The 14,663-nt window shown below is 41.6% G+C and overlaps 2 protein-coding genes across 8 annotated transcripts in view; both read right to left on the bottom strand.

Moving 5' to 3' along the window:
* Nucleotides 1-11,245, bottom strand: part of LOC146645505 (glutamate receptor-interacting protein 2-like) — a 35,299-nt gene extending 24,054 nt beyond the window's left edge. For 3 of the 7 annotated variants that reach the window (XR_014908994.1, XM_085393022.1, XM_085393028.1), the window contains exons 1-6: nt 9,642-11,245; nt 4,370-4,450; nt 3,571-3,709; nt 1,694-1,839; nt 752-835; nt 568-643 (exon numbers count right to left, since the gene is read on the bottom strand). Coding sequence is in view for 6 of the 7 variants with exons in the window: in XM_085393022.1 (XP_085249148.1) it covers nt 568-643; nt 752-835; nt 1,694-1,839; nt 3,571-3,709; nt 4,370-4,450; nt 9,642-9,819 (704 nt within the window). In the remaining variant the exon portion in view is untranslated. The other 4 variants (XM_085393023.1, XM_085393025.1, XM_085393024.1 and 1 more) reach the window with 4 other exon arrangements.
* A 117-nt stretch (nt 11,246-11,362) lies between these two features.
* rpl32 (ribosomal protein L32) lies at nt 11,363-14,523 on the bottom strand. Its single transcript, XM_085393033.1, has 4 exons — nt 14,406-14,523; nt 13,721-13,821; nt 13,431-13,612; nt 11,363-11,528 (listed from the first exon to the last, which is right to left on the bottom strand). Exons 2-4 carry the CDS (start codon nt 13,814-13,816, stop codon nt 11,399-11,401), a joined length of 408 nt encoding a protein of 135 aa, XP_085249159.1. The 5' UTR covers nt 13,817-13,821; nt 14,406-14,523; the 3' UTR covers nt 11,363-11,398.
* Nucleotides 14,524-14,663: the final 140 nt, after the last annotated feature.

Raw genomic sequence — 14,663 nt, forward strand, 5'->3', positions numbered from 1 at the left:
GAATGTTTCCTCCCAGGTGAGATGAAGGATAAATGAGATAAACAACCGTTAAGTCTTTGACGGTGAATTATGTTCACTCCAGTGTTTAGTGCTCGCAGTTTTCATGTGGGAAAAAAGTGCAATGTTACATTAGCCTCAGGATGAGCGCTGGCCTTTCTGCTTTGAAGATAACATACTCTGTATGTGTCAAAGCCACAGTTTCACAGAGTGGCTTGAATATATGGTAATGAGGAAGAAACAAAAAAGTCTGCCGCACACATACAAAATCGTTTCAACATTATTTTAGGTGCATTATTCTAAGGCCTAAAAATCAAATTCCACCTGAACAGCAAATGTTTTAATAGTAAATTATTAAAACACATCTATTAGGAAAGACACATACACAGTACAGATATATGCATTCATGCATTCGTAGAGTAATGTGAAAAGCTCACTCATGCATTCTCAAGACATAAAATGCAGGCAAGAAACATGAATGGCTACACTTGTAATGCATATAGCCTAAAGATATAAACACTGTTTCCAGTAGACATCTATCTTTGTCCATATCTGTGTCCTTATCCTTACCTATCAGCCGGACCTCCAGGCCTGACGCTGGTCACCACCAGAGGACGAGATCTGCGCCAGTCTTCATGGAAGCCTCCTGACCCAAATCAGAAAGGAAGAAAAGAAAATCAGAGCACACAGATCAATGGAAAACTATATGTATTAAAGGACTGGAAAAACAGAGAAAAACATTCTAGGCACCCACCTCTCATGACAAAACCAAAACTGTTGCCCTCCTTGTGTAAACACACCTCGATGCTTTTGGTTATGACTCCTGAGGGGTTCTGGACTAAGAGTAAAGCAGAATTGACAAAATGATTAAATAAATACTAGCAGTACAAAAGGTTTGTCAAAAGTTTGATTCCAGTATAACCTGAAATGTTGAATTTAGAAAGTTGATTACTTGGTAATAGGTGAATAACTTTATGTGTTTGACCTTCTGGTTTGCAAACAGAGCACTGCCTGAGGACCAGGTCAGCTTCCCGTAGAAACATAGTAAGCATTGATTTGATGATTTTCATCCTGAAAGTTCAAACCGAGCCTGATTTGGCAGATAGGTTTTAGGTTACGGCTGTTCTTTTAATATAGCAGAAATATTCATTAAGAGCAGCTGTGCTTCACGCGTGCATCAGCATTAAACATCTGTTCAGAAATACTTTTTCTCAGTAAGCGCTGATTTGGTGGGTTGCTTTTAAAAAGATGTCAGGATGTCTGGATCCAAACATGTAGAAAGGCCACAGTGCAGATGAGTGTGGAAGTGAGGGCTGAGCCCTCTGGCAGTGCAGTGTCCTCATCATGACCTGCATCATTTGGATGTCCAGAGATCTTTCTCCTTTACTTTTGCCAATTATCATTCATTTCCTTCCTTTCAGGAATTTAAAAACTTGTCAAACTAGCCTTTGAATTTAAACCTTCTTCATGTTTTTGTGTGTTGACCTAAATACTCTGTTTTACTCATAATAAGCAGGATAAAGAATGCTTTTGAAAGGCAACTACATTTTTCTCCTGTTCTTGCATTTTAGATTTTTGGCTGCAGACCAAATATTTGAAAATAAAAATAATTTGCATTAATGATAAGCATTTTCATACTGTCATCTCACACAACTCTTTCCATCTGCTAAAACTGTGAATCAGACACACCACCTACCAAATGGAGGCAGTTCATACTCCACTTCCAGCACAACTCGCTCCCCAATGTTCTTCAGCAGGCTGATAATCTCATCGTGACGAAGCTTTGACAGATTGATGCCATTCACTGACTTGATGTAGTCTCCTACATTCAGCTGGTCACTCCTGTGGAAAGTCATAGACAAGACATACGATTAGGATCGGCATTCAGTTACTAAGTGGACAAAGCAGGCAGCTGTTCTGAGTCAATCCACGTTTGTTACCAAAGTTTAAAAATTTGCACCACTAATGTGCAATATCAGCTTTTGGCTGCATTACTGTGTTACTTAATACGTGAGGTGAAAGGTACAAATATGTTTAATGTAAGAGAAAGCTGTGAAAGCTTCAAAATGAGAATTATCAGAATATTGGGGGGAGCTCATTGCTTTGGATTTATAACTCACTACAGCCCTCACCCTGAGCGATTTGTAATCAGCGAGGTGAAATAAGGTTCTTGGGGCGATTGTGGCTCAAGAGTTGGGAGTTCGCCTTGTAATTGGAAGGTTGCCGGTTCGAGCCCCGGCTTGGACAGTCTCGGTCGTTGTGTCCTTGGGCAAGACACTTCACCCGTTGCCTACTGGTGGTGGTCAGAGGGCCCGGTGGCGCCAGTGTCCGGCAGCCTCGCCTCTGTCAGTGCGCCCCAGGGCGGCTGTGGCTACAATGTAGCTTGCCATCACCAGTGTGTGAATGTGTGTGTGAATGGGTGGATGACTGGATATGTAAAGCGCTTTGGGGTCCTTAGGGACTAGTAAAGCGCTATATAAATACAGGCCATTTACCATTCTGAGTGGCTTTCAGTGCATCATCCCTTTGTGAAAAACAAACAAATAAAAGTGAGAAATAAACTTCACAGAAATAATCATAGTTGGTTTTCTGTTTTTGTTGAAACGGTTATGATAATTGGATCCGACGTGCATCAGCAGTAAGCCGACTAACATAGTGAGCCACCTGTGCAAAAAGGAGAGTGGATGCTGGAGCAGGTTGGCTGAAAGCCTCACGTCTTCACACACTGACAGAGATGATTGTACATGGTGTCTGACATGTGACATTCTGAGTCAACACGAGGCTCATCAGAGAGCTAATTAATTAAATAGATGTTCTGCCCTGCTTGCCCTTCTCACCTTTAGGCTACTGACAATCAGCACTGACAGCAGTAAGAGAGATGTCTCAACCGGCAGAGCTGAACGGCCTGTCGCCTGGTCCAGTCTCGTCACACTATGTCTTTGCCTGTCGCTCTCCTGTCTGCCTGTGTGTCTCTCCACCAAGTAAATTAACTAGCACTTCCACACAAGCATGAACTCGGCTGATGGAAAACAAGCTGCTCGGAAGAATTAGCACTGTGTCTGCGTTTAAAACCTCCTTGGATTTGACGAGTGATGGCATATTTGGCCAAGACATTTTCAGAGGGGCTGTGTCATTCTCACAAATCTGTGTGTGTGTGTGTTTCACTGTGGTCACATGCTGCTTAATCATCATGAAATGTGAGTTTTCCAATGAATTTTCTTATCACATGGCTGATGTTGGGGAAAATTAGCTTTATCTTAATTAAACAATCTTTGAGCACAAAAAGCACGCTCACAAAACATTTATATTGAGTTATCACCACAGTACAGCAAATCAAGCATGAACTGATCAGAAATAGAGATAAAATTTAAATCTGCTCTTGGACATAGCTCCATTGATCCTGTTGGGGTGTCACTCTGGGTCAAGCTGATCTAACACATTGCCTACAGCCCTGCAGTTAGTGAGACGGTGCAGCTTTGCAACATGCGCACGTTGTCAGGGGGCAGAATAATAAGTCCGGGCAGCTTGGTGTGGTTGCCAGGTTTTAAATGCATCACGGAGCAGAGATCTCACCTGGCAGCTAGCCCACCTGGCCGTAGGTTTGACACTCTGGGCTTGCCATCCTTATCAGACCCTCCGGAGATGGTGAGGCCAAGGCTGCTGCCTTCCCTTTTCATCAGATCCACGGTGGTCACTCCTCGATACTCTTCTGCTGACAGATACAGACGCAGGCACAGATCTGCAGTCAGCATTAGCTTCTGCTTGACAGAATCACCCTGTCTGAGGGGCAACGAAAGACTCTTTCCCTGAATCTTTCACAGAAATGCTCTCTGACATAAGACCTCCTACTTTATTTTCTCAGCCTCCTGTCTTCTCCTTGTTCCTTCAGATCTCTCTGTCTCAGTTAATCTTTGTGAAGAGTTCAGAAGGAGGATGTGGAGAATAAAACTGGTTTTATTCAAACGACTCTACATAAGGATTGAGAAAAGAAATGCATCGAATTCATAATAAAGAACAAGCTGGAAATTATCTGGCCTGTCAACAATTGATGGATATGTGCTTATGTGTCAACGGAGAACTCATTCTGTCTTGCGCTCCACATTGTGCTGTGCTTTTAAATCAGTCTGCAATGTGTGGTTTTACTACCAATGACAGGTTTGCAACACAAGCAAATATTTTACCTTATCCAAGCATTCAAAACAGTGCAACTTCAAGCAAACCGCAGGACGTAAACGGCTCTACAGACAAGCGTCTCAATCAAACATGGAGTGATGCTTCCTCTTCTTGGGGACTCAGGTGAATTGAGCATAGTAGCATGAATCAGACAACAAACAAAGTAAATGATGTAACATCAGGTTTGAGTGTATTGTACCTGAAAGGCTGCGCCTCCGAGACGAATGTGATTGGTCAGTTGCCCCGGACTCTTTGCTTCCCTTTGAGTATGGTCCTTCATCTGAAGAGACAGTATGGTGATAGGATATGTAGGGAAATGCTGCAGCAGAAGACTAAATGAAAACGACTGCCCCAATGCACATCGTGACAGCAGCCCACAGTAAGGGGTTTGAACTTCACCCTCTGTCATTGAGGAGCTTTTGCAGGGAAACACTACAGCCAGAAATACTTCTGTCAGTACTATCTGAGCTAGAATGGTCACCTCAAACTCAGGACCTTGAAAGGTCACACCACTTTGTTTCCCTAACAATCATATTAAAGGGTCAAGGAATTAAAATAGCTAGCCCCTGTCTCCAGCAAGGACCTTTAAAGACCTTTAATTTAACACAAGGATACATTTGCAACAAGCAGCTACTACAGCATGGGAGCCTTCCTGAAAGAACAGCATGCAGTTAATGGTCTGTTCATGCATAGAGAGGAAATCATCATTTCATGTCATTTATAGCAGCTGTCAGATAAAGCTAGGGAATGTGCTCTGCAGAGCAAGGTAGTTTTTATTCTTAACCCACAGTGGGACTCAGCACTGGACCGTCCTCAGATTAGTGGAGCAACTGCCCAGCCATCTGAACCTGAAAGCAGCCATGCATCCATGTCAGCAGTCGTAGTGATGAGGAAACTGACTTGGCATTTCGCTAATCCTGTTCATTGCGGATTAGCTTTTTCAGCTGTCCAGCACAGCGATTGAACATCACATTACAAACTTGAAAAATAGCTGTGCCAGGTCCACACTTGGATGAGATGAGTGGAGGAGAGCATGTTGCTGCTTTTCATATGACGTGCATCAAACTGAAGTACTCACAAGCAAGAGTCTGGAATGATGACTGCGTTAGTACTGCAGAGTGGAGACACTGGTAAGAATCAGTCCTAACACATTAACTGCACAAGCTTTTCAAACCGCTGGACGGTGAAGTTAAGTATTTTTGATTGGTACATAGTTTTGGCAACGCGCAGCCCCAGAACTCTTGAAGGGAACTGAGGTGCCATACATGTTTTTAGATTTAGGGTGATTTACACTGTGTGAGAGTGTCACAATAATTACAATATTCATCTGAACAAACATCCATAAATCTGTCTACACATCATTGAGAAGGCAAACCGTGGTACTCTGCTGGGGAATCATCATAAATGTACATTTTCCTCAGTATTAAATGTAATAAAGCCGTGGTTTTCGCGAAATCCATAAACACACTGCAAACGACACCTGCTGCTAAAAGCTCATTATGCATGCTTTTTAATGGTGCCAGATGTAAACAGTCACAAGAAAAGCAGATTTCAAGTTGTAGCCAACTTCAGGGCTCACTGAAACGTGACAATGTACAAAATGCAAGTGAGACAGAGGATAATAATAGACAAAAAAGAAATCAAGTTGAACTACATATATGTACTGTATGTCCATATATGAGAATGCCTATGAGAATCAAATATTCATGTATGATCTCCTCTCATTTGCTCTAGGTCAGAAATGAAAGAAGTAAGTAAGCTTTCAGGCTTCAGATTATATCAGTTTGACAATGATCTACTGACAATATATTGGTTTGACATGAAGAATGTCATTTCATTTAGTCTGACGTCTTTTTTGTTATCTGCACTGATTTGCAAAGACTGAAGTGCTTGAAGGGCATCAAACCCACCGCTTTATCTCTGTCCACACCGAGTCACCACATCTGTCCAACTGAAGCTGAAGCCTTCGGACAGCTGAGAGGCATAGATCCTTTGTCATACCTTTACTGACCTGAAACCTTCAGGCAGCCGCGGGATACGAGAAGAAAATCCAGCCTTCGCGTGGACACATCCGCATGAGTCAAAGCTTAACTAGACAAATCTCCGTCTTGCACGTTATGGCGATTTGGAGAATATGCACAAGCATAACATTGTCATTAATTTACCTCACGTCCCTGCACAAGTCCTGTGTCCAGTAGCTTTGAGGCACAAAGCACACAAAGTGAGTGACACATCGCAAACATGTTAGGCAAGGCAAAAGCCTCGTAACCACACGGACTCCTGGGGGCCCTGACGGTCCAACAGCTGTCATTGCTGTCAAAAGGCAACACTGGCTCTGGGTTACACAGACCCAACACACCGCACGTGACTGAATGCTACTGTACCATCAAGCCATCCTCCAGGCATCCTGCTTCAGCTTTGAAAAACCAGCACCCAAATCAAGAGCCAAAATTAAGATTGGGATGGTGTTGATTACAACTATGAATCCTCTCAGTTCTGTTTCTTTAGAGGAAACTCTTTTTTTAAGGGTATGACTACTCCTCCATCTGAAAGACCTGGTGACTACAAATAAGATTCTTCCTGCATAAATATTTAGGGAGTTGATTAACTTCCGAATCAATTAAGGGCACTTTTTACTATCCTAGAATGTAGGTTAAATATGTGGGCGGTACTGACTGACAATGAAATCATATTGCTATTTTCAGAGGTGAAACTTTATTTATAAACTGGGCCCATCCAGACCCAGTTTATGCTGCTATATCTGCCCTAATTACACATGACAGGATGATATGCAGAGCTGGTGGCTGAGTCCACTGACATTTAAATCTCTCGCAATCTATTACTGCTGCATTGCACGCACTGTAATGATTCCACCATCAAATTCATTTGCATTAAAGCTGAACAGATTTAAGACCGCAGGGACGTAGGCACCTCTCAGAAGTGACTGTCTTAAATCTTCTATGGCCACACAAAATCTGTACCCTTTGACTATGAATGTCAGAATATGTTCCTCTTACCAATGCTGTTCTTGGTGTCTCTCCTCAGACCACAGAGCATGGCTGGAGTTAAATCAGCGGAGCCACCCTCTGGAAGTAACCTTGCTGATCTTTAGTAGTGGGCAGAGAGCTGTGGTGAAAGTAGGCGACCCAAGAGACCAGATCTCAGCTGCTTAGAAAAAACATCTTTCTTCCTTCATTCCTGTGCATCAACTCCAGCATGTCCTTAAATTTTGACACTATCCAGGAAGGTCTGGAGCTCCAAAGGGCAAATTTTGATCCTCACTACCTTCCTAAATGATTATTCTCAATGCTCACATACATCTAAAACTACTATCTGCCAAGCTGTGCTCCTTCTATAAAATCCAAAGCAGGGAGAGAAATGGTTCGTGTCCTTTTCTTGCCATTTCGCTGTTGTCCCGTTTTTTTGCGCTATTCTTACTAATCGCTCGTCTTTTTTCCAGAGGATTTATCATGCCCTCTTCATACACTCACATGAGCTCACACACAGCCCTCTCATACAGAGCTACAGCGTTTGCTCTCCCCTCTTTCTGTCTCCCTCTCTGCCAGAGGGGTTCAGTGAAGCAGGCACACACGATAGTCACTCCCTCCCCTTTGCCAACCCCCACACACACATAGACAGACTCTTTATCCACTTCCCACCAAGTCAAACACATTCTCAGCACACACAGAGTACACACGTTCAGATTAGACACGACAAAACTGCGCACACCCCACACACTCAACTCTCGGAACAATTAACACCACCTGCACATTCATTGTCAGACAGTGTCACGTTTTTCTCACATGGAGACAAAACCGTTTTACAGAGCTTGTGTCTACACAGTGCTCTTATCTTCTCTCTTTTTCTCTCATGCACGCACACGTGCACACGCAGCATATTGGAGGAAGCATATGTTAAATTCCTGTGAAGAACAGCTGCCTGTACATCTTGCAGTTGTTGCTGCTTCTAAATATTATGCAGTCGTCAAGCACAGTCGACATTCAAACTGCAATCGTGATAATAAGTGAAATATATTCAAACGGCAGTAAAATAGGAACACGTTAAATCTGAGCAGCTTAATGAAACTGTGAAATCTGTTTCCTCTGAGGCCTGACATCTCATGTTTCACCCTCTGAGGGGTTAAAGGACCCTTTGCTAATCCTTCAGGGGCCCTCCACCGAAACACGAAGGGCCCATCACTGCACCTGTCTGGGCATTTGTCACGCACAAAAACCTCGGCGCCTGCCACTTCCTGACCTGCGCTGCAACCACTATCAAAACAAACCCCTCCTTCAGCATCACTGGCAGCTCCTGGAAACCTCATCAGGCTCTGTTTTTGGTTCAGTGCAGATCGTTTTTGTCATCACTTTAGAGGCAGATTAAAAAAAAGGGATAAAACCAAAATACATAAAATTCAGAAGCTCATAAAAAACATTAGACCCTTTGTTCCAAAGCGGCCTTTTGCCCACATGTGTAAAGTGATTACAAACAAACATTTCCATGTTTCTATCCGCTGTTGCGTGGAGCCTAATTAGTCAGCTGTTCCAGTGGACACAATACTCTTTGGTGTAGATGATTTCCTCTGAGACTTTTGTCCTTAATACCCCATTTACAGTGTGAGCGAGTGTAGTCTTTCAGAGCGAGACTAATTAATTTCCACCAGAATAAAGAGAATTGGGAGATGGAGCAGTCTGTTGGACTGATAAAAACCTCTGGGAACCGACTGGCAATGTTATAAAAATGGACTCTTTTACATTTGCTCTAGACGATAAAGCAACATAATTGCTGTAGCATTACTGACAAGGTATTGATTAGTATAAGAGTGCCCTTTTTTTTTTTTTTGTTGTGACCTTGGCATAAAAACAAAGATGTGTGATATTCAATATTTGAAAAAAAGAAAAGAAACTGGTGCAAAATATTTCGTGATCTCAACAGACATTGGTGTGTGACTGGTTTCGCTGTTCGATGCTGATCCATCTCCATTTACGTAGAGAAACCCTCACGAAAGTGCCTACATTTACTTCACATGACCATATTCCAGACAGGAGGCCGTGGAGCTTAACCTCAACATCGATCAAACTGACCACACTGCCATCTTATGGTTATCAGCTTCAGCTGCAAGTGAAAGTGTGGGGGGCGAAATGACTAAATCACTTGTCAGCCAGCACATATCAGTGTGAAGGAGCCAGAGGAAACGCGTGTCCCACACATCACACGCCTGCGTTCCTGTTCACCTCTAAGAATCATCATCCAAGATTTTCTTCAAGCGAATGTTCAGTTTCACAGGTCTCAAGCATGCTCACACATTTATGTTTGACAGGCCTGCAGCATAATGTACATGAATTAAAGAGTGTTGAAGGTTATATACAGAGGTAAACTTGCGTAAGTATTTTGTTGGGATTACAAGATAAATTCAGGATACTCCATAGAAATCTTGGGTATCTTGTTAAATATTAAATGTCAGATTTTACCTTTTGTCCTTCCTCTGATGACACCCAGTCGACATCTGAGAGAAAAGGAGAACATCCTTCTCTTTCCTCCTGCAGACCGGCTGCCTTTCCTCAGGGAATCTGTCTGAGGGAAGGCGAAGAAGAGCTGTTTGGAAGTGAGGCGCCCTTTTCCAAACGTGACCCTTGCTGACATGTTCATTTTCTGAGCAGTGAAAGGGAAAAAATAGATTCTGTCCTCTTCCTGACACTCTCACCATCTCTCAGACGTTGCAGTGTCTGCCTGCCCTGCTGTTCTCATGTTCTCCTCTCTTTCTCTCTGGAGAACATCCAGTCCTCTAAGGTGAGTCTTCCAGGACACTCCACAAACAGGTGCTGGTTTCGGAACGAGGAAAGCTTCAGATCCAAGATTCTGCTTATTTTTTCCAACCATAATTGGTAACTTACTTCCACATCCTAACAGCCACAAGCTGACTGGCCAAATAAATGTTGTGTTTTTGCTTCTCTGGCAATGTCAGTTTTACGGGAACAGATGGCAGAGGGCTCAGGGCTGTGGGGCACAGCTTGTCTGCCAGAACGCAATGGAAACTTTCTCTGCAGGGATCCGGCTCTCAACATCATCAAGCAGTACACAATCTGAGCAGGCCAATTCAAGCAATGCCTTTTGATTACATTGTCGTTGCTCTATTGACACAACTTAAGTAATTACATGAGTGTGTCAGCCGAGGCTTTATCAGAACATATTCATCCACGTTGCCAAACTGACTCTAAGCTCCAAGTTAACTGGTCCAAAACCAGTCAGCCAATACAAGTCAGGTGGGAACTGTTGGCTTCCTTTCTATACAGAAGACTTGAAAAATGTCCTTTATGGCTGAGAGAGCTTTTAGTCAGAGATAATGTCATCAAGCTTAATTTTGGATTAGGCAACACATATGAATCTTTACAGAAAGGCTTGTTATGAACTTGCTGTAGCAGGTTTAACAAATTATGTGTGCTTCTTTTACTTATATATAGCAACAGAAATCCCGAAAAGCCTATGAGTACACCTCACGATAAAACTAAATAGCAATACAAAATGTTTAGGGTACCATTTAAACTACACTGACATGACTTTTGTTCAAGTTCTAAATAATATCAAATTGTAAAAAAACAAACCTTATTAAACAAACCATTAGGTTCACTTTTACATCTGTATTAGAGAAGGTTTTTAAGTACTCCTTATTTGTGTTACACTGGACTTGAGTTCATCCACTGTCTGAAAAATCCATATTGGCTTCTTTCCCTTCAGCTGGAATCTCATTTGATTGGTTATCCCTCACAAACAGAAGGTTGAACAGCAAGAGTTGACCATGTAAAGGGCATCCGTTCTCATTTACATTATGCTCAGCATAAAAAAAAAATGCCTGAATTAGTCTGAAAAAGTCTGCTCTTTGCGGTCATAAGATTACTTGTACATATATTCAGATCATCTAAATCTTTGGACACCTTAACACAAGAATCACCTGTCTAATCTCCCTGTGTCAAAAACATAATATTTATGATTTTTAATGGTTTACGAGTTTATAAATTCAGGATGTCTTTAAGAGGAGGTGGTCTTAAAACAAACATGGTACCACAGGTAACTGCAGTTTGGGTTATTTCACAATGTAATAAGAGTAATAAATCGGTTTCATATATTCACACGAGTCTTTTTAAAAACAGCCAATTAAGTTCAAAAGTGGAAAAAAAAAAAGATCCAGAAGCCATTTTCCATTTTTAAGTCTTTATTGTGAATAACCAGTTTATTCGTTCTCCTCACTCCTGAGCCTGGCGTTGGGGTTCGTGACCTTAATTGCCAGCTGAGCTGCCCTCTCCACAATCAGCTTCCTGTTCTTGGAGGAGACATTGTGGGCAATCTCGGCACAGTGAGTCCTACAGAGGCACAGAATCACATTCGGTTAGTGAAAAGGTGTCTTCAAGGAAATATAAGCAACTGACATGTGACATTTTTGTATTTATCCCAAATAAAATAATTATAAAGAGTTTAGTCTGTCACAATTTCAATAAGCACAAATTCAATCACAACTTTATGGACATTAGCAAGATGTCAAAATGTCAAACATCAGGATTCAGTCCATGTTCTGGCAAAGACAATCCTCTGAAAGTTGTGCCACAAATTACGTGAAAACTATGCAGCTGATCTGACCCTCATCTTTACTGACCAGACTATCATCTCTGTGGACTTATGCTTACACCTGCTTCAAAAAATAAGTTATTTTTAAAAAGAAGACGTGAATGAGAAGAATCAAACTGCTCCCTTGAACCACAAACCATATGCCTTAAGTTTGTCTGTCCAATACAGCTGAGAAACTGGGGTCCACATCCTCCCGTAGCAAACAGTCTGAGCACTATTAGGGTTCTCAACACGACCTGTCCTATGGGATCAATTATATGCCTTCTGAATCAAACTAACTGCCGAAACACTGAGTAATCTCAAAAAAGATCAAGTCTCTGAAAACAAGCTAAGTGGCTTTATTATAGGTTTAAAATCTTTTTGATAACCAGAAACTGTGTACACGTACAATAAGAAGTGAAATTCCCGCTGTGTCTGACCATGGGAGAACTCCTAGCATTTCAATGTAGGTGTTTAAGTGTTACAAACTTCTTTCCTCTAAACACTGAACCCTCCGCTCTACTTTGAAACAGTGACCAAATAAACTTTGACAACAAAACATATATTAATAGGATGTTGGGAATTCAGTTATTGTGGAGGTACATTGACAGTCAACTTCCTCATACAAGATCTTTCTTTTTTTTTTTAAATGACATCTGTATTTCTGGTTATCAGACTGTTAGGTTATTATATTAGTCTCATGAACTAAAACCACCTTTAAAAAATATTATCAGGGGATGAGTGGTGTCTTTTCTGGCCATGGCCTAATTACAAAATTAAATATCCTAAAAAAACAAAACAAACAAACATCCATTCGCTTCTGCAAACAAACAAACAAAAAACAACAACAAAAAACAAATTTGGGGCTCATATAGTGGCTCAATCCTTCCAGCGTTTGGTCTCACTTGTTGAGGTTTGAGACATGGGACAAAAGTATGCAGCTACTTCAACATACTGGAGGCAAAAATGTCATTTTAAAAGTCTTTGAGTGGCGACTGATCAGATAGGCTAAGGGTAAAGATGGGGCTTAAAAATTACAGTCCCCTGTTATTTTTCTTAGGTAGAAGGCCAAAAATTGTCAAAAGCAAAACATCTTTAGGAGGTAATACTAAACCAGCAGCAACTTTCACCAGAAAAATGCCAAGATGACTGAGAATGGAAACATCACTCACTGTTGAACCAGTCAGTGCAACTGCAAACCTTAAATATATGAAATGCTCATCGTCTTTTGCACACATATCTCAGAAAAGTCATCAGCACTATAACATGATAAGTTTTACTTATTGGGGTTTCGCTGACTCAAGCAGCACCTTGTGTTTATGGACAAATACCACCAAAATGCACAGGCTTCTGCTATATTAAACCTATTTCTTTACTGTACCGGTACATGATCTCAACATGCATATATGCACAGTCACAGTCTTAGAGGCTTTACCTGAACAAGGAAGACTCCGTAAAATCCTTCAACATACTTTAACTACACAAAAACAATTATTGTGTAGTTAATAATGTCTCCCTGTAGCTGTCTAATTTAATATAGTGTTTGCATACTTTTAATTATAATAAACACCTGACATTATTCCAATACAAGCCATTTGGTGCACCATGTCCTCTACATCTACGGCAGCAGTAATCTACATGCATATGCATTCATAACTTACTTGTTGCTCATCAAAAGGACTTCAAGCTCCTTGACATTGTGCACCAGGAACTTCTTGAAACCAGTTGGCAGCATGAACTTGGTCTTCTTGTTGCTACCATAACCGATGTTGGGCATCAGCATCTGGCCCTTGAACCTCCTGCGGACCCTGTTGTCAATACCTCTGGGCTTGCGCCAGTTTTTCTGTAGGGATATGTGAATAAACGTGTAGGTAATATAACTCACTGACATGAGTTAGTCCCCGCAGGTAAACAGTCCAAAACTGATGGGCATCTATGACATGACACTTACCGCGATCTTGACATATCGGTCAGACTGATGGCGGATGAACTTCTTGGTTCTCTTTTTGACAATCTTGGGTTTAGTGAGGGGCCTGAGGGCTGCCATGGTGACTGAGGACAAACCACATGAAAAGACAAGTTTAGCACAAACTCAACATGCCAAGCCTCACCGTTGCTGCACTATATTCTGTCAATTACAAGCTGAAACAAAAGACAAGCATAGCCTTTATGTCTCAAAACATCTACATCTACTCCGAGAAGTGAGTCTCAAAGCAAACGTGCAGACCATCGTTAGCTAGCGTCTCCGGTAGGCTCAATGTTTAGCTAGCTAGCCAAGCCATGCTACTCTACTGTAAGGATTTCACATGAGTTTGAGGTTAAACATAAATACAATTACGTACAACTACTTTTGTTTTCTGTCACGTATTAGATTTATGAGCAGAATATATTTCTATGAGAAATTTAGTACAGCAGGCCTTTGCTGAAGACTACAACTCCATTTCACGTCGATGGCGCTGCCAGCCGGTAAGTCTCTTTAGCACCAGCACTTTGCTCAATTTAAGCACATTTCGCAAGACAAAACTATAACTCGTAGCCTGTACATATATAATAAATGTCAATGATTCGTGAACCATGTCAGGATGGGCGAATAATGCCCAAAATCTAGCGGATTGTTTCAGATTGTACCAACTCACCCGCCGATGTAAATCCAAAAGGGACTTCGGGGATGGCGGAAGGAAAGAAAAAGGACTTCCGTGAGCATTGCAAAGGATTATGGGTGCTGTAGTCTATCTAAAAAAAAAAACTGCAACATGCTTTTTGACTCAACCGGATTGTCTTTGTCAAAACTGTTTTAGCTACATATTTGGACTCTGGTCGTTGTTATTATTCGTAAAGTGTTTTGATACCTTCCGATGGTGCTCTGAGGCTTTTAGCTGTAAATACACCATTAT

The sequence above is a fragment of the Rhamphochromis longiceps genome, linkage group LG20 (genome assembly GCF_057381845.1).
Source record: "Rhamphochromis longiceps isolate RC_006_pf linkage group LG20, R_longiceps_female_GT1.1, whole genome shotgun sequence".
NCBI classification, from domain to species: domain Eukaryota; kingdom Metazoa; phylum Chordata; class Actinopteri; order Cichliformes; family Cichlidae; genus Rhamphochromis; species Rhamphochromis longiceps.